We start from the raw sequence: 21103 nt of genomic DNA, 5'->3' as shown, positions 1-21103 counted from the left end.
CCTAAGAACAGCTGCATATTTATGCTATTGCTTCTTAATTCAGAACATAAATTTCAGCATTAATTTTATTGCAATAAAATAAATTGCACAGAACATGTATTACCAGTAGAAACTTCATTAAAGAAAAAAATATTTTCATTAGAGAGTACAGGATTCTGGTTTACAATTTATATCTTTTGCTATTACATTTTTAACACTTATGTATATTTTCATGTGTTTTGTTCATTTAAACAAGAAAGTATACTAAAAATCTGTCAAGCAGCTGCAGTAGTGAGATCTGGCCTCATGAGGGTGCTACATTATCATTTCTTAAAGGATTTTGAACTGCAGCGGAAAGGGCTAGGAGGGAACAATGCTTTTGCACTGAATTAGAATGGAACATGTTTGCTTCTGGGTAATTAGTGAATATGTTGATCTTCTACTACATCCTTGACATGAATTATATGACGACCATGAGTCACAAAAGAAAGTAGAACTCTTCATTCAGCATTTTCTACTGAAATAGGGCTAATTGGTTAGTAAAGGTTAAAAGTGTGTCATCTCATAAGAGGAATTTAAATGATTTGATCCATGAACTTGTTTTTAGGTAAGTTTTCTGTGTTTAAAACCAGAAACTGGCAGACTGGTGACAGGTAACTCTCTTTAAACAGTTGCAGAAACCACTGTTCAATTACCACCATCTCTTCTATTCATTCTTTACTATCCTATTGTCCCCAGTCTGGGTGGGTTGTTTGAACCTGAAACCTGATGCAAGACTCAGGAAGTGTGGATGCAAATGATTCAAAATCAGATGTAATGTTCACATTTATAGTAGAGAGGCAAGATTCTCACGTTAGTACATATGGGAGCCCAACAGATAGGGTTGGCTTAAGACAGCACCTTGTGTTCCAAAATCTTAAATAAAAAAGAAAGCAGCTAAAAATTAAGTTTCTAGACCTTTAGTTGGAAAGTTAAATTTCCAGTATCTGCCTGAGTCTATAGAGAGCCTGAAACAACACTGCTGGGAACTGTCCTAATTCATCATTGCTGGCATGATATCTAATGCTGACAATGTAAAGGTCAGCCCTTACTGATGATCAAGTCTGCTGAAAAATAAAGGATGAAGGTCAGCTAAAGTTACTGTGTACAAGACAGAAGAGGGCTGAAAATATTTTGAAGATTTATGCATCTCAAGTAAATGAGGGTTGGTCTTGGAGAGGGGAGAGTTTGGAGAATACTACTGCTTCCACCCTTACCTCCCCAATTCATCTTCTGCCTGGTAGGATCTGCATATTAATTAGTGCTCATTCAAGGGAGCAATTGAGACTTATTAGACTCTACTGCTGACAGAAGGAGAAAGGCTCTGGGAGACACAGGTCCTGAGAGAAGGAATCACAGGAGCTGAATAGTGAGAAGGCTTAGGCCGCAGTTCATGTATTTTTATTTTGGAATTAGCTAGCTTTTTGTTAATGAAACTAGAGATTAGAAGAGGTGACATTTTGACCACAGCAAGTAAATGGCTTGTGTTTGGACTTGGATGGAGACTCTACTAATTTACACCTGGCAAAACGCAACTGAAGTTTCCCAGAACTCTATTTTGCATCTGTTTAAATCTTTGTCTAGACTAGAATTTAAAGGTGTGTTGTTAGAAGATGATAAACAAATTCTAACTCACACATTCTACAAGACTAGTGTAACCAAAGCAGTGTATAAGCTGGTTGAATTCAAGCCTAGGCTCCTCTGTAGGTTTCAACTTGACCAGTTTAGTGCACATTACTGGAGTATATCCTGTCTTGTCTATATTAGACTTTTAGATTATGTTGGAACATACCAGCCAAAAGCTTCTAACCACACACCTTTAATCCTTTCCTCAAAAATCAATCCCTTCTAGACGCTTGAACATTTGTATTGCTCTTCTCAGACTCCTCTGCAATTTGTAGACTTGTTCAGGCAGTATTATGTTATGAAGGTTGAACAGACTGGTGTTTAATTTAGTCCGAAGTTAGTAGCAATGTATTTTTAATACATATTTTTAAAAGAGTCTGATGATTGTCACTGTACTGCATCTTTCTAGAATGTCCCGTGATTCCTAACGGCTAGCTGCATAAATCATAACCATTCAGTAGCCTGCATATTGGAGGTAGGTGCATCTTCTTACTCCTCCATGTTTGACAAACAGAAAACTGATCCACTAGCTTTGCTAATTCTTGTCTTCACTTCCTTAGTGAACCAGTCATTAGCATATCATCAATCACTCATCTGCCAGTGTAGACAGCACTCTCTTATAACTCCATGATTTTGGTCTTCTGCGTACTGATACCAAGTCTCACTTTGCCCGTTTCTGCTTTCATGCTCATAGAGTCTTTTCATTCCATCCAAGCCGGTATCCAGTATGACTATATTGTCTGCAATATCTAACTATCACAATTTATCTCTTGTCCAAAACCATACAAGTGACCTTAGCAGCAGCTGTCACCTTTCTTGTCATGAAAATATATGATAATACAGAACAGAAGAGGGCATAATATGCAATCTTGCCTTACACCAGTAAGGATCTTAAAACATTCAGTGTCTATGCTCTCTGTCCCAACATGGCATACAAAATCATCATACAAAACTTAGCCCAAATTAACAATCTTTGCTGGAATTCCGTAGTGTCTCAAGATATTCTAGAAGGCTCCTCTGTAGACACTATCAAACACTTTTGTAAAATTAAGGCAGTTAAAACCCATCTATTCTAAGGGTACGTCTACACTATGGGACTATTCCGATTTTACATAAACGGGTTTTATAAAACAGATTGTATGAAGTCAAGTGCACGCGGCCACACTAAGCACATTAATTCGGCGGTGTGCGTCCATGGTCCGAGGCTAGCGTCGATTTCCGGAGCGTTGCACTGTGGGTAGCTATTCCGTAGCTATCCCATAGTTCCCACAGTCTGCCCCGCCCCTTAGAATTCTGGGTTGAGAGCCCAGTGGCCGATGGGGCAAAAATCATTGTTGCGGGTGGTTCTGGGTAAATGTCATCAGTCATTCCTTCCTCCGGGAAAGCAACGGCAGACAATCATTTCGTGCCCTTTTTCCCTGGATTGCCCTGGCAGACGCCATAGCATGGCAACCATGGAGCCCGTTCAGCCTTTTTTTACAGTCACCGTATGTGTACTGGATGCCGATGACAGAGGCGATACTCCAGCGCTACACAGCAGCATTCATTTGCTTTTGCATGATAGCAGGGACGGTTATCAGTTGTTCTGTACCATCTGCTGCCAGTGTAAATTGGCAATGAGATGACGGTTATCTGTCGTTCTGTATTGTCTGCTGCTATCATGGGTGCCCCTGGCTGAAGTCGGCCGGGGGCGCAAAGGCAAAAATGGGAATGACTCCCTGAGTCAATCCCTCCTTTATGGTTTCTACAAATAGAGTCAGTCCTGCCTAGAATATGGGGCAAGTGTGCTAGAGAACCAGTGTATCAGAGAGCACAGCTGCTCTGTGCCAGATCCTGCAGAAATGATGAGCTACATGCCATTCATGGGGGGTGCCCCTGCAACAACCCCACCTGTTGCTTCCCTCCTCCCCCAACCTTCCTGGGCTACCGTGGCAGTGTCCCCCCCCATTTGAGTCATGAAGTTATAAAGAATGCAGGAATAAGAAACAGTGACTTGTTAGTGAGATAAAATGAGGGGGAGGCAGCCTCCTGCCGCTATGACAGTCCAGGCAGGACATTAAGCAGTGCGGGGGAGAGGAGCCCAGCATGCCACTGCTATGATAAGTCCAGGCAGTACAGAATCTTTTCTTTACACAGGAAAGGGAGGGGGCTGATGGAGCTCAGCCCCCAGTTGCTATGATGAGGACGGTTACCAGCCGTTCTGTACCATCTGCCACTGGGCAGGGGAGAGGAGTGGATATTGCTCTTCACTGCTGCAGCATCGCGTCTACCAGCAGCATTCAGTAGACATAGGGTGACATTCAAAGAAGTCAAGAAATGATTTCTTTCCCTTTTCTTTCACGTGTGTGTGGGGGTAAATTGACGAGCTGGAGTCCTCAGTACCCCCTCCCTCCCTCCATGAGCGTCCATTTGAGTCTCTGGCTTCCCGTTACGCTTGTCACGCAACACTGTGTAGCCTGTAGATTTTTTTTTCAAATGCTTTGGCATTTCGTCTTCTGTAATGGAGCTTTGATAGAACAGATTTGTTTCCCCATACAGCGATCAGATCCAGTATCTCCCGTATGGTCCATGCTGGAGTTCTTTTCGGATTTGGGACTGCATTGCCACCCATGCTGATCAGAGCTCCACGCTGGGCAAACAGGAAATGAAAATCAAAATTTCGTGGGGCTTTTCCTGTTTACCTGGTCACTGCATCCGAGTTCAGATTGCTGTCCAGAGCGGTCACAGTGGTGCACTGTGGGATACCACCCGGAGGCCAATACCATCGATTTGTGGCCACACTAACCCTAATCCGATATGGTAATACCGATTTTAGTGCTACTCCTCTCGTCGGGGAGCAGTACAGAAACCGATTTAAAGAGCCCTTTATATCGATATAAAGGGCCTCGTAGTGTGGCCGGGTACAGTGTTAAATCGGTTTAATGCTGCTAAAATCCGTTTAAACGCGTAGTGTAGACCAAGCCTCAGCCTTTCTCAGTAAGTCTTTTCAAGGTTAAATCTGGTATGCATATAACCCACTGGATTGAAATCCAGGCTGTTCTTCCCTGAGTACTTCATCAACTTTTTATCCTATTCAAAATGACAATACAAAACACTTTTCCAGGTACAAATAGGAGTGTCACCCTGCTCCAGTTATAACAAATAAGGTGGTCAGCCTCTCTTTTTAGGGATTTTACAGATGACAGCTCTTCTCTAATCTTTATGACAGTTCTCCTTTCCCCAAACCATTCTGAACAACGTGCACGTGTAGTTCACCATCACTTCCTCCCCAGCTTTTAACATTTCAGCATCTCTCTCATAGTTTGGTACTTCATCTCTCTTGACTCAGTTTATAGCCTGAATTACTTTCTCAAAAGCTATTACTTCTAGTGATATAGGTATGTTGGTTATTTCTTCACACCTCTCAATTTTGCATTAGTGTTCTGACTCATTAAGCACAGCCTGGAAGTGTTCCATCCAACGGGATCTCAGTCCTTCCTTGGCGATTAAAATCATACCATCTGTAGCCTTCACAATACCACAACAGTTCAAGAATTGTGATGTTAGCTGTTTAGATACTAGAAAAAGTTTTTTAGAATCCCCTTTCTTATACACCTCATCAGGTTCTCTTGCTTTATTTTCCATTCATTCTCTTATCTCCTCTGATTAAAATTTCAAACTTCCTCCTCTTTGTCCACATATTCTTGTTTCAAAATAACTCTAACTGCTGCCTCGTTCTTGTTGAATTCTCTTAATTCTTTCCTCTCTTCAACAAGCCTCATGTATTTGGTTGGAGTCATTCTTTTTTCTTAGTTTTTCTCATTCCCACTGTAATCCACACATACTTCTTCGAAAAACTGCCATTGTCAGTGTCTAACTTTTCACATCTATTGCTAAGCTGCAGCTTGAAATGTGCCTTCCCTGCTATATCTACTAACCAGGGGTCGGCAACCTTTCAGAAGTGGTGTGCCGAGTCTTCATTTATTCACTGTAATTTAAGGTTTCGTGTGCCAGTAATACATTTTAATATTTTTAGAAGGTCTCTTTCTATAAGTCTATAATATATAACTAAACTATTGTTGTATGTAAAGTAAATAAGGTTTTTAAAGTGTTTAAGAAGCTTCATTTAAAATTAAATTAAAATGCAGAGCTCCCCGGCCTGGTGGCCAGGTCCCAGGCAGTGTGAGTGCCACTGAAAGTCGGCACGCGTGCCATAGTTTGCCTACCCTGTACTAACCTTTCTAATATCACACATACTCTCTGCTTCGTGTGGTGTTACTTTCTTTTGTTTTATTTTGATTGTCCCAATAATAAAAATGAGATAGTACAATGCAATTGTCCTTCCAGCTCTATTGTACACCTGGAAAACATGGCAGATGGTGAAGGTATACAACAGAAAGATGAATGCATTCCAACAGTATGCGTTCAGAGAATCTTGTAAATTCATTGGAGAGATTATGTAATCTGTGTGGAAGTGTTTTGCTGCATGGATCAGTGGACTGCAGACTTAATAATCAGACAGATGGCCATGGTGGCTTGGCCATGCCATCAGACTATCTTGAGGTAGAAGCACAAGGTATGTCTCAAATTGGATCCTACCTGGAGGGAAGAGAGGGTGTGGAAGACAAAGAATTACCTATTGCAGGATAATAGAAAAAGATGCTGCCACCATGGAGCCAACTTAAGATGGAGTCAAACATCTTGATCGGGACAGACTGCAAATGGACAGTGAACAGGTCACACTTTGTATGTCTACACTGGAATGGGAGGTATAATCTGCATCTTGGGTATAGATACCTGTGCTAGCTTTGATTGAGCTAGCATGTTAAAAATAGAAATGTAGCAACAGCAGCGCAAGAAGCAGGACAGGCTAGCTGCCCAAGTACATACCTAAAGTTTTAGATGGGATCAGGGCCGTCCTTAGGATTTATGGTGCCCTAGGCAAGATTATTAAACTGGTGCCCCCATGCCTGTCTTGCTCTTAGCAATACAAACATAAGCTTACAGTATTGGAAAACTTGCCACATGCATGTTATTAAAACCAGTTTAACTTAATTAAGCACACTGTAATGCTGATGGACTAGCACTAAAGAAGTAGCACTACAGAAAAAATTCTGATTTGACAGAATGATGCAAATAATATCATTTTTTTTAATTTGTCAACATTTTATTGGAAATGTATATGAAGAGGTATTGAAACAAGGATTAGTTTTTAATTAAAATCAATCTTTCTGGCTTTTTTGGCTGCATAATCAGTAATAATGTCATCGTATGACAAAGACAAAGTGATGTCTTGTTTGATTGCAAGAATAGCAAGACCAGGCAAGTGTTCCTGACTCCTTGTAGAGCGGAGATAGTTTTTAATGAGCTTTAGTTTTGAAAAACTCCGTTCTCCTGATGCTACTGTTACAGGAATTGTCGGTAGAATACGAGTGGCAATGTACACATTAGAATATATGTCAACAAGTTTGCTGGTATGAATAAACTGTACAATGTCCATCATCGATTTTGCATGTGGCAACAACTCAATTTTTTGTACAGTTCAAGTCCATTTAAATCAAAATGATCACCGTGCTTCAGGAGGCTCTCTAGGTCAGGGGTCCCCAAAGCGGTACTCGCAGGTGCCCCGGCGCCTGCAGGGGCCTCTCAGTGCACCCACGTACTGGCCGGAGGACGAGCATCTGCCAAAATGTTGCCGAAATTCGGCATCATTTCGGCAGATGCTTGTCCGCCACCACGGTTCTTCATCTGGCGCCTGCCAGACGAAAAAGGTTGGGGACCACTGCTCTAGGCTCTTGCACTTTGTCATTAGTTGCTCTTGTTTTCCTATTTCGTTGAATTTAGTCCTGCTCAGCCTGCTGCCAGCTGAGTCAATGGAACCCCAGGCTGACAGTGGGTTGAGTGGCTCAGCCGGGGTCTCAGCCACTGGCCTGCTCAGCCACTGCCAGCCTGAGGTTCCTTGGGGGTCCCCAGGCCAGCAGTGGGTGCTGAGTGGCAATGGGGGCCGGGACCCTGGGTGCCAGTGGGGCAGCAGCCAGAACCCCAGAGCAGTGGCGGGCTGAGCTGCTTAGCTCGCCGTTGCATGCCATCAAAAATCAGCTCGCGTGCCACCTTTGGCACGTGTGCCATAGGTTGCCGACCCCTGCTCTATACACTAGTAAGGAGATGAGCATATTACAGTTGTTGAAGGGCTCTATTTAGCAGTAACAGGGCTATAGGAAAGTCAGTCAACATTTTTTGTTTCTCTGATGAAAACTGGCCCTTTCCCATACCAAACTTGTCACAAATAATTGTCAACAACTTAATTTTCTGTTTTTTGGCTAAGATATTGATTTAAAAAAAAATACTGAAATTGAATTCAGGATTGTTAGCAAGCATTTTTGACAAAGTTGTTAAATGACACTTTAAATGGCAACACAGTACTGCTTTCATGCTTGGCTCACCCTCCAGCCTGCTGGTCCAACAGCTGCAGTAGAAGAGGAGATAGGTGGAAAACTGCAGGACCCCAAAATCCACCTCTTGGGGTGCAGAGTAGCAACAGCAGCAGCAAACTCTCAGGTCCAATCACACGCCAATGGGCACGACCACCAGCCCAATGGACCATGGTGAAGTTAGAACAGCATCTGATCTCAGGGATGGGGCACCCATGGAGCCACAGCAGCTCATCCTGCCCTGTGCAGCTCCCCCCGGATGAGATGGATCACTGCCAGCCCAGGGGAGAGATGCGCTCCCCAGCTAGGGTGATCAGATCCAGATGTCCTGATTTTATAGGGCCAGTCCTGATATTTGGGGCTATGTCTTATATAGGCACAAATAACCCCTATCTAGGGTGACCAGACAGCAAGTGTGAAAAATCAGGACGAGGGTGGGGGGGAATAGGAGCCTACATAAGAAAAAGACCCAAAAATTGGGACAGGCCCTATAAAATGGGACATCTGCTTACCCTACCCCAACCCCCTGTCCTGATTTTTCACACATGCTATCTGGCTATCCCCAGCCTAGCCCTGTGTGACCTTTCCAATCCTGGCTGCCTGCTGAGGAAGTGAGTTACTTTCACTTTCACTCCTCAGCAGGCAGCCAGCCAGCCTCCCCTCCCCCCCAGCACCTCACCAACCCAGTCCTGATGGAGGGGAGGGGGAAGAGAGGGGTGCTCTGTTGGGAGGAGGAAGAAACAGGGGGGTGCTCTGTGGGAAAGAAGAGAGAAGAATGGATGTTATGGGAGACAACAAAGGATACTGCCAGAGCTGCCGAGCCTGCCTCACCTCATGCCAGGGGAAAGAGTCACACTCACAGGTGATTTCCTTCCCCCACCCCTTCCTAGAGACACCAGCAGCCAATCCCCTCCCTCAGACTGTGCTGCATTCGGCTCACTCTAGGACCCAGCAGCCCTGCTCTTACATGCTCCACTGCTTCCCGTTTGTTCAGGCTCTCACAGAGCGGTGCCCCAGGCGGCTGCCTGTTCTGCCTATGGCTAAGGACAGCCCTGGATGGGATTGTATTTGGGCAGCTAGCCCATCCCAGTGCTTACACAATGGTTCTTCCTGTGTTCAGAATTAGGGATGGCTTTCAAAGCAGGAGAATATCAACATCAAAATGACTACATCACACATTTGTGTCCTGTTACAAGAACCAAAGATACTTTTTCAATACACTGTAGAAACTACTCAGACCACAGACTTGTTCTGTCTGCCTGTTCCTACCCACTTCCCATAGTCTTTTCATTTCCAAGGTTTCTTTATTCTCTCTCTTTCTTGCCCTCAGCCATTACAGGGGTGCTCTCCTCTCTCTTGCTCTCCACTTCCTTCTCATTCTCCCTCAGCTCAATTAGTCCATCCATTATTGTCCCTTACCTGTCATCCAGTACCAAGACCCATCAATCTAATATCCCCAACCAGTTTTCCACTTATTTCAGCCCTATCAGTTCATCCATCTCTTTCCCTGATGTCCACAAGCCTCACTGAACAGTTCTTTTCATCATCCTGGACCCTCTATTAAGTGATCTGCTTCCCCAGACTAATCTAGTATCAGTCCCTGCTCAAGTTCTCAATGTATTCTGTGCTTCCCTCAGCCCATGCCTGCCCATCAGCAACCCCAATTCATCCTCTGGCCCCAGCCCAAGCTATACACATCCTTACCCTAATTAATCAACTGTCTGCTCCCCCCTCATACCTTTCAATCAACTAATTCTCTTCACTCCTCCCCTCACAAACTCCCATTCAAATCCCTACCCCTACCTTTCATTTTCCCCTCAGCCTCCCCAGTTACTTCTCTGGCCTCCAAAACACATTCTGCTCCACCAAACCCATCAATCCATACTCTGACACCCCACAGCTCAATTATCCTCTGTGATGACCCACTCAATAAGTGATCCTTCCATACAGCATCATCCACCCAACCTTACCCCAACAGACTAATCACGTCTAGTAAGGTTTACACTGTGTTCCCCTTTCCCTAGTACCCACTCTTCCACAAAACTGATCATGTGGCTCTTCTCCCACACCCCCTTTGCAGCAAAATTGATGTCCTGTCCCCCTCCCACTTATTTGCATGGGGTCTTTACTCTCTGCCCCACTGGAAGTTCTCAGGCTCAATCTAAGATCTGCGGTTGTGTGAGGTGGGGAGGGGAACTATCCTGTGAGAGGTGTTCCCCTGCCTAGCCCTGGCGGAATCAATGGAGCATGTATCCTGCTCTCTATGCAGAGTCTCAGGGGTGTTCATTACTCAGCATGGGGACAGTCAGAGCAGCGTTCTCCTCTTCTTAACATATGGCGAAGCACCAGGCAATCAATGGAAGTCTGCTGAAAAGACGCAGCAGGCAAACAGTTGCAGCTCAAGGAGGGTTCACAAGATTTTACATCAACTGGAGAGATAGAGTCTACATATGCAAGCTTCTTACATCCAGGGAAACCAGGACAGTAGGTAGACTGGCTGAGCAGTAAGGAACTATACTTGGGAAACTGAACCAGTAGGCTTTCAGTTGCATAATCCAGAAATGGTACCTGAAACAAGTGAACCTCTTTGCAAGCAAATCTCTCCAACAGGAAAGATTCAGCATTTTGCTCCAGACATTGGCGTGAGTGCGTATGCACACACACACACACGCATGAAAAATAGATGTATTTTCATTCAAGTGGAGAGACCTGCATATACAAGCCTTGCAACAGTCCCCCCTCCCAAAAAAAAATCAGACAAGATGAGGAAATTAGTGACCATTTCACAGTATTCTCATTTATTATGAATGACAGTATCAAAATCCTCAGAATTCTGATTACTGCTGAGTAGCGGGTGTTGGAAAAAAAAAACTAAAAAAGTTTTGTACTGCCACAATAAAAGGAATATAGAGCATTTTGTACAATTAATTTTCATATTTGATTTCAAAAAGTTATTTCTGAATGTACTTGGAACTGATGCAGAAATTCCAATGCACCACAGAATTCAGGGGTCCCATGCTGCAGACATCAAAGGGTCCAACCACAGAATTTTGGTTCAGCATGCCGCACAGGACAAGGCTAACAGCAAACCTTCGTACAACAACTGACCTTATCTGGAATGCTAGAGATATGAGTGAGGAAAATAAAGAATGTACATGTAGCAAATGATGTTGTGAGGAGAGTTTTCCCTATGTACTTCATATTTTTAATAATATTCATTATTAATAAACTAAAAAATATTTCTGCTGTTCAATTAGCTAGTAATTTGGCCAGTTCAAATCAAGCAGATGTTGTGTGGGAGTGGAAAGAAATATTTACACCGTGTCAGTATCTGGGCAAAATTTATCTGAATAATTTGGAAGTATGCAGAAACATGTTTTCCAGATTTCTGGAAGGGCTGAACAGCCTTGGCATGACTCGGACAGAGAAGGCGGCTTCAAATAAATTATTTAACATACGTTCAACAAATTCTTTACTGTGAGGTCAGAGCTAGGTTCATACCAGTTGAAAATATCTCCCATTATAATGCTATATCCTATACATTTCTTTTAGTCACACTAGCTAAAATATTGCTTCTATTCATTTCTAGGCTGCAGTTCCTTCAAAAAGAAGGATGGACTTCATTATAATTTTATTTTATGACAGCTGTAAATAAAAAGTATTAGGCTAGAAAGCTTCATTATTAGAACTGGTTCCACCAGTCTTTGGCTGTCCTTAATGAAGCTTTACATTCAGATTTGACTCTCCAGAACAAAAATGCCACTCACAGAGGAATTACTGAATTATTGTTGAAATGCGGCAGTAAGACATTTATACTTGCACACTGAAAAGAGCTTCCTGTTCTTTGGCTTGTATTGTTAAATCACGTTTGCTGTGCAACAAAATGCAGACTAATGAACATAAAAACGAAATGGTGCACATCTGCTTTTGTGTTTAGATTAGTGAATTATGAGGTGAGATAACGAAGAAAGAACTTGATTGTGAGTGAGATAGGTATTGTGTGTCTGAGGAAGTTTTTGTTTATGATGGTTCATAATCTCACAAAAAGGAGGAGTCTTCTATTCCGTTATTCAGCCATACATATGCAACATAGATCAATTAAGAACAATAATTCTTGTTCACATTGCTCAGTCATTTAAATATACTGGGCCAGATTCTGATCTCAATCATACCAGAATAGAGTAACTCACCAAAGCAGTTCATATTGGTATAACTGAGATCAAAATCTGGCTCAATATATAGATACAAATAAATCTGAAAGTGAATATTTGCAAATAAAGCATGATTTTTTCAGAGTTGGGGGAAGAGGCAGCGCAGAATTGTTAGTTATGGATGGGAGAAGTCAGGGAACTCTAGGATTTGGAAAGACCTTAGAATTCTTTTAAAATACTCTGTTTGGTGGAACATTTGAGAACATACACCTCTATCCCAACATAACGTGGTCCTTGCGAGCCAAAAAATCCTATTGTGTTATAGGTGAAACCATGTTATATCGAACTTGCTTTGGCCTCGAGCATGTCCGTTATTAATAGTCAGCAAATAGCCCCGTCCCCTCTCTGACCCTCACCTACTTCCCGCCCCCTGACTGACCCCTCAGAACCCCTGACCCATCCAACCCCTCATCCCTAATCACCCCCAGGACTCCCACACTGAGCCAGGTGCTGCACTGGGACAGGGGTGCTAGGACCCGGGGACCTGGCACACAGAAGCTCTCACACCTGCTCGACCACATCAGCTGGGGCAAACCCCACGGGGCGGGGTAGGGGGAACTGGCTTGGTGGCCGCTGCCCTATCTATGGAGCACACCCAGCCTGGTGCAGCAGCTGAGCCCACGAGGGGGAGCAGGGCAGGTGGCCTTGCCCGAGGTGCCTGCGTGCGCCTGGTCCCCGCCTCATGCCCATGTGGTGCCAGGGTAGGGTGAGCCATCGGCGGGCGGCTCCTGCTGTGCATGCCTGCACTCAGCCTGTCTCTTTTCCTCTGCAGAGCCCCATGCAGCCTGTCTCCAGTGATGACGCTGTGGCCAGCTGCCCGTTGGGGTGCACAAAGCCCCTGACTGTGGGCAGGTAGAGTGGCGCACTATGGACCTGGAGAGCTCGTCTGGTGCTGCCTGCCAGCCAGGCCCGCTGTGTGCCGAGCCCTCCAGCGCCAGGATGGGGGCACCTGCACAGCACCATCTAGGACGGGCACCTCTCCCTGCCCTGGATCCGCAACTTCCCTGCATGGACCTGTCTTCCTCAACTTCTAGGCGCCAGCTGGAACCGGTGTGACATTCCTCCTCAGGCTGTGGCTCCCCCTGCTCGCTGTCCCCTGACCACTCCCCGAGAGCCTCTGCATCTTATCAAACCCCTCGGCCCCGGCCCGGCACCCTTAACAAGCCACTCAGAGCTGTGTGTCGGAGCCAGACATGCTGACGTGATGATTCACCACAGCGCGCAGCCCCGCCCCCCAGAGCGCTGTTTTACTGCGTTATATCTGAGTTTGTGTTATATTGGGTGATGTTATATCAGAGTAGAGGTGTATCTCAAATTCATTTTTATTCAGAATCCCCCAAACATGTTTTTTTCAAGCCAAATGGATCAGTTTACATCTTCTGGGATGAAATACAAACGTGATTTTTTATTACATCTCTCTCCTTAGGCTGGGCAGATTATACACTTTGGAATTGGCCTTTCTCTATCTGAAGTCCCACTCTTACTCGGCCCTCTTTCACAACTGAGCCTGTGTTAGAACATTTCTAACACATATTCTCTAAAGAGATTGGGTCAGTCTTTTTTCCTGACAGGCATGCTACAAAACCAAGCAAAAGATTATATATTGGATGATTTGGTTAGCATGACTTGAATAATATCCTTCTATCCCTCTCCAATGTCCAAGGATACCATACTAGAACCTTGGAAGCAATCACCATGTTTAAACACAGTGGTCACTATATTATTTCAGTAGTACTGTGGACAAGTCCTTATTTGCAGATACCATACAACCCACCAACCCATCTGTTTCCAAGGTTTATTTTTTTCTTCTGTATGGCCCTTTTCTTCCTCAGCTGTCAGGTTCTCTCCTTTGTTTCCTTTCTTAAAATGAGTTACTTCCATGGCAATTTCCTGCAGTATCCTGGACAAATCTTATTGGATTAAGTTTAAGTATTTTTAATACAATGAATTCCTAAAATACAGATTTTTATGTATTATTGTAGGATCATATGTAATGTCTCTGGGGGTGGAGGAGGGACATGATAATGTAAAAAACTTGGGAAGCATTATGAGCTTCAAAGGACTATTTGAAACAATGTAAACCTCCAGTTCTACAAGAACTCAGACTTCTGACCATTCACCCTGAGTAGGGGACTTTTGCCTGCTGATCACCTGAGGACCAGACCAGAGCCCCTAGCTATATAAAGGAAGGACTCTCAGATTGATGGAGTTCTGAGCTAACAACTGTTATGAACTTGTGACCATGGAAGAAACTCTTGGTGTGGCTTGAAGGATTGATCATCTGCCAGAGTCCTTGTTGGAACTGGAGTGATGTCTGCTAAGCTTATTAGCATGCAAGTAAGTTCTTCTATTGATTTTAGTATGTTTTCTCTGTAATGCTTTCACTTTAAGAATAAGTGTGCCTGTTTACAAAAATGTGTGTGTAGGGGGGAGGGATAGCTCAGTGATTTGAGCATTAGCCTGCTAAACCCAGGATTGTGAGTTCAATCCTTGAGGGTGCCCTTGAGGGATCTGGGGCAAAAATCTGTCTGGGGATTGGTCCTGCTTTGCACAGGGGGTTGGACTAGATGACCTCCTGAGGTCCCTTCCAACCCTGATATTCTTTGATTCTATGAATGTATACCTATGGACAATTACACTGTGTATAGCCTCTCAGCAAAGCAGGCATGCTTAGGCAGTCTGACTTGCTGGAGAATTCACAATGTAGACAGCGAACTGTGCAGCATGGGAAAAACCAGGGGGGCGGGGTGAGCGAGAGAGAGACACCACAGAAAGGTGAGGTTATGACAGAGGACGTGGGAGCCTAGAGTGGATGCCCTTGCTGAACCACAGCAGGGGAATGCAGCTGCTCTGAACTCTAAGACCACCAGCACCCTGGAAGGAAATCCTATCTCCTTCAGATCTGAGTGTTAGAGAGGGACTATAAAGTTAGCTTGGGGACAGTAAGGTGGTGATACATGGGAAAACTTGTTTGGAGCAGCGGAAATCATAATGTTATCTCTGTGCTAAGCAGAGCAGGGACAACATAGGTGGGAATAAAATCACTTCAGGGGAAAGAATACACTACAGGATAAAACAGAACATGTTACTACAAGGAATATAGCAAGAATCAGGGACTCCCCCTCTCGCCCCTCCCCCCCAACACTATCTCTGAACCAGAGCAATTGAATTAAAAATTGGCAGAGTACATTAAGTGCCGCTTCATTCAAACATCAAGATGTGTATGCAATTAATTACAATCCAACTTGCTTTCCTAATGTCTAGTTTATTTTGTGCTACAACCAAAAGCAGCATGTAAATGTACCTGAATCTTAGAAGTGTTAAAAGCTCTATTGACAGGATGATTCTATGCCAAGCATGAAAGCACCACCTCAGGTAATTAGTGTCTTCTAGTATTGGTGACCAGATGGATATGACCTACAATATGACTCATTACTAGAGCTGAGCAAATAATGGATTTTTTTTCAGTTCAGGGGCCAAATGGCTGGGGGGGGGGGAGGGAGAGAATCTTGAACAATTCAAACTGAAATTAAAAACAAATTAGGCGAATAAAAAAAGTTAAAAAAATATTTTGTATCAACTGAAACATTTCCAGTTGACTCTACAATTCTGGGGAGTATTCAATTGATTTTGAGTCAATCTAAATAAAAACAAAGCCCCTTCATTTATATATGTTCATACCACTTGAGAAGAAGCGACACGTGAGAACACAGTTAAGGATAGCATTGGCCTTACCTCAATTTTTTCCCATATAGTTTCATAATTGTCTTGGTGTTGTATATCTTGCATCAATTGTTGAATTAAAGCTGATTTATTTGAGGCAGAGGTCTCATTTTTCTCAGAGGACACAGTCACTACAGGCTTTCCTGACTTGTCTTCTATGTATTTTTTAATGCAAGATGCAGACACACAAAGCTCTTCATCTGAAAGAATGTCACTCAGAGGCCCAGATTCAATGCTGTCACCTAAAGAGGATACTATGTCACTTGAAGAGCTTGGTGAAACCCTACCCAAATTATTGTGCTTCTTTTTAATCTGATATGTTGGATACATCTCGGAATCTGAGTTCATTTCTGACAGCTCCCAGTCATCAATGTTTTGAATGGTTTCTCCTCTGGGTTTCTGTGGCAGCAGTTTTGTTAAATTTTCTAACTTCAAAGCCAATACTTCAGTCTGTTTGAGGTGTGACGGAAGTGCTAAATATTCATCGGAACCATACCAGGCCTCAACAACTTTACCATTTGTATTATCATAACTTGGTGATGATAAGTAACTCTTCTTGCTCCTATTTCTTGGAAGAACAGGTGAGGAGGAGATAACAGGTCCTGAGCCAGTTGAAGATGCACTTTCTTGGCTATGAGTTGGTGAACTAGATTGTTCATTTTTACTTTGGGACTGGCCATTCAGTTCTCTCTGATTGCAGGTATCAGATGATGTGGAAGCAGAATCTGTTTTTGCACCTCCCATGGACTGAGAGTTACAGGAAGGAATTCCATTTTGTAGAGCTGAGCTCCCTTTTTTATTCACCTGCATTGCTGAAGTTGTGTTAGATATACCCACAGGTGTCCCACATGATGTCACCTTCTCAGGAGAATCATGTGATTTTTTATGCCTTGGCTTTTCTTTCCAAATGTAAGAATTAGACTTACCTAGACTTATGGAATTTTCCTTAAAGTGATTGTTTATTGTGTACTCAAGGCTTCTATCACCTATTTTATGTAAGCAGTCATATGACTGACTGACAGCAGATGGACTGTCATTGTAAGATGATTGTAAAGCCAAGCAAAGCTTAGATCTGTCTGGTGGATCTAATAATGAGGGTGTACTTCTACTCATTTCAGTCTTTAAACTAAGAGAGGTGGGTTTTTTTACATCACTGACTTCCATATCATCTTTAAGCACCTCTTCTTTTAAAAACAGACCTCTTTTTGGCAATGTAGGCTGTGTGGGAGAATCCTCATTGTAGTTAAAGCAGTCTCTTATCGACCTCTTGGGAGTTGAGTTTTCACAGTGTGGATGCTGTTTGCTTTTTGCACCAAGATGGTGCAATGGATTGTATTCGTGTTTCTCTAAACTGGAAACTGGTTTTCTGTCATCTGATAAGATGCCATCTTCAAAGCCCGATCCTGTACGGAGAGGTGACTTCCCAGAAGGAGAAAACAGTGAAAGCTCAGGTGATGTGTTGCTGTCTTTGCTTTTTCCCTTATCTTCTGTTGAAAGAGGTAAATGAGTTTCTTTCACATTAATGGCTTCATTGCACTTGGAAACAATGGAATCAGTTGCTACTGCAAGTAATCCTACACTTTTGATAAGCTCTGGAAAGTCTTTTTCCATCTCCCTGTGGTTACAAGATTCAAGTGGTTTTGCATTAGCTTGACTGGAGGTCATGTCAGTCAGGGCTCCAAGCAAATCCTCACTCGGGCTGTAGTCAGACAGTTCAAATGCAGTAATACCACAATCCAGGGACAAGTAATTTTGAGAGCACTTGATAGTTAACTGTCCTGAGTCATCCACTTCGGTTAAAGAGTCAAGACGGTCCTGAAACAAAATAAAAAATAAAGACCGTTTAAAAAGGGATTTCACTTTTAGTACTATTAGTAACTATTCACTAGATGAATTCTTAAATCCAGTATACTAAAGGTCACAAATCCAACTAGTGGCAATGTATTCTTATCTACAATCTAGAAAAGCAGTTGTTATTGAACTGTCAAAGAGCTTTGTACAGTACATTGTGAGTGAGTGAACTGTTCTACAGTATTTGGGAATAAAAGCACAGCAGAATGGCCAAGTGTTAATCTGCACATAGAAATGTTTAAATCCTACGTGATATCACCCTGCAAATTGTAACTATCCTGAAGAGATACTGCTCACCATTGTCATGGCATGGGTATGATTGTTATTGTGTTTACAACTAAGGGCTGATCTACACTTTTGGGGGGGAATCGATCTAAGATACGCAACTTCAGCTATGTGAATAGCGTAGCTGAAGTCGAAGTATCTTAGATCAAGTTACCTACCGTCCTCACGGCGCAGGATCGACGTCTGCGGCTCCCCCTGTTGACTCTGCTACTGCCGTTCACGTTGGTGGAGTTCCGGAGTCGACAGGAGTGCATTCGGGGATTGATATATCGTGTCTAGATGAGACGCGATATATCGATCCCCGAGAAATTGATTGCTACCCGCCGATACAGCTGGTAGTGAAGATGTACCCTAAAAATCCAAGTCTCTGTCATACTCATCCACAGAGAAACCAATGCAAGAGGGAAGAGGAACCCCGAAACTCCACAAAATGGACCTCACTGAATCTCTCAGTGCTAGTCACCTTGAATGGGAGGGGATTTGTGGGGTCAGAGTGGGCAAGGGATGGAAAACATCTGTGTCCAAACCTGGTGAAATCTGTGATTTCTGAAACCCATGGATACAGAAATATCCACATAAGAGTGCTGCTCCTCCAAGTCACTCCACAGGCCTCCTACTGATTGTCAGCAGCGATCTTCCAGATGCCAACTTGCCATTGGCAGAGTTTGCCCACATTTCCATAGTAGCAGCTGCCGACTGCACCTAGCTTCATACAGTATTAACTCCTGATGATGTATCCACTGGGACAGCCACAAGGTTAGCTGAGGACAGTACTGCGACCAGAAGCTGTGTCTGTGTCTACAATACCCTCCTTCCACACCCTCCAGCCACAATCCCCTAAATATCAGTCCTCCCTTTCTCAGAAGCTGAGAGAACAATCCTGATGGAGCACTAAGATTTTAAGCGTCCAGACAAATTTGCGTATAAAAAAATATTTAAGAGTGTTCTGAAACTTAAGTGGAGCAGGCAAAAAAGGGAAAGATTTTAGGATCTAGAAGCAGCCTGACATACTAGCAGTCACAAAATTACATTTGGTTTACAATTTGTTATTTACACCTTGTTTTATAGCTAATTTAGGGTTCCAGCATCTAGGCAGGAGTCAGCTATCTCCCAATTTCAATGTATATATTCAAATTTGAATAAATACCTCAAAATCATAGGTCCAAATTCTGTTCTTATTTACTCTACTCTATATCGGGTGTAACTCCATTGAAGTCCACTATTTAGATCAGTAAAGATGATAAATCACTCCTGCTAGGTAAAATTACAAAAAGAAACTAAAAAAGCCATGAAAACAAACATTTGCTCAAGTGCTGGCATTAAAGTGCAACGTACTATTTAAAACATGCCATCATGTCTCCGCCTCACAGTAAAAGCTATTTCAACAAATGACCCCCCATTAATAGTCAAAACAGCTGCAGTCTCAACAAAAGAGTAGCCTCATGATTTGCTTCCTACCTTGAATACTGCACAATACTAGTTTTGGAGTCCCTTAATCAATAAAGACACAGCGATTCAATCATTAAATTGTTAGGTCCACAACAAATAACGCTTGTGTTAGCCAAATAAATAAATAAAACAATAATAAACACTTAAAAACCTTTAAGTTAAAATGTTTTTTGTAGAAAATTGGTTTGGAAGATTTTTATCTGTAACTTAAATCTGTGGACTTTTCTTAAAATCTTTTATTGTGTGCGTTCCTGTCATGTGAAGGGCCAATTCAATGAATGGTAAGTCATGAAACTGGTGTGCCTGCATTATTTATGAACAATGTTGTATAAAGTCATTAAAATATGTATGATGAGGAGGTCAAAGAGCAATATTAACTAGCTTAAAATGTATAAAGCAACTGCTGGAAACATACTCAAATGGTTAGGGTGGGAAATAGGTATCATGCTTGTGTGGTTCCATGCTATCATTAGTAGAACCCTGCAAATCTGCGGATATGCACTTTATATCTGTGGATGTGGCTATCTGCTTGATATCCATGGATGCAGATATCTGCGGACCATGTTTGCGGATCGTGATCGGCTGCAGATACAAATTTTGTATCCGCACAAGGCTCTAATCATTAGTCATCCATTTTATTAAGCAATGTTTAATTTTTAGTTTTAAAAAACAACAAATCACTGCAACTTAAAACATTTTGCCTTTCTTTACAACTGATCAGCAATAGCAATCTAAGGTCTAGCAATATAGAAAAAAATAATCTCTTAATGGGATACCATTAACCTGGAAATCCCATTCCACTCTGTAAAATTAGTACCTACTATTGTTACATGCAATCCTTATCATACTGACAGACAGGACCGGCTCTACTGTTTTTGCTGCCCCAAGCAGCGCGCCGAATTGCCGCCGCAGATGGCGGAGGTAGTCCGTGTGCCATTAGGGCGGCACACACATTTCCGCGGTGGCAGCAATTCAGTGGCAGCTTCTGTCTTCAGCCGAAAGACAGAAGCCGCGCTGCCGCAGACAGCTGAACATAGAAGCTGCCGCTGAATTTCCGCCACCACAGAATTGCGTGTGCTGCCCTAATGGCACATGGACGGTCCTCACCGTCTGCGGTGGCAATTCGGCATGCAGCTTGGGGGCAAAAACACACGGGTTGCCACCCCTTGGAGATTGCCGCCCCAAGCACCTGCTTGGGATGCTGGTGCCTGGAGCTGGCCCTGCTGACAGAAATCACAGAAATAACTTATTGGTCTCTATTATCTTATTTATTTATTTGTCTTATGGATTTGATAGCATTTTAGGTATAGCAGGGTCACTGCTTTGTTGATGGTTATTTGCACTTCCTGTCTTGTTATGGAAGTACACACTAGTATGGCCACTGCCCAGGTAGAGGCCGCTACCCCTTTAAAAAAGTCTCATTTTGGCCTCCCTCAAGCTCAGTCTAGGCAAACACAGTAAGTGGCTTTTGTGAAGCCCAAATGTATGTAGTAAGATCACAGAGCTGGTCTGCTGCAACCAAACCCTTGG

The 21103-nt window shown here is 43.2% G+C and overlaps 1 protein-coding gene across 3 annotated transcripts in view; it reads right to left on the bottom strand.

Annotated features, from left to right (window-relative positions):
* AKAP6 (A-kinase anchoring protein 6) overlaps positions 1-21103 on the bottom strand; it is a 383693-nt gene that overhangs the window by 216264 nt on the left and 146326 nt on the right. For all 3 annotated transcript variants that reach the window (XM_050953827.1, XM_050953825.1, XM_050953828.1), the window contains exon 4: positions 16001-17803. In XM_050953827.1, coding sequence (XP_050809784.1) covers positions 16001-17803 — 1803 coding nt within the window. The remainder of the gene's footprint in view (positions 1-16000; positions 17804-21103) is intronic.

Source organism: Gopherus flavomarginatus, chromosome 5 (assembly GCF_025201925.1).
Source record: "Gopherus flavomarginatus isolate rGopFla2 chromosome 5, rGopFla2.mat.asm, whole genome shotgun sequence".
In the NCBI taxonomy this organism is placed as follows: Eukaryota; Metazoa; Chordata; order Testudines; family Testudinidae; genus Gopherus; species Gopherus flavomarginatus.
This window is presented reverse-complemented; position numbering and strand designations above follow the sequence as displayed.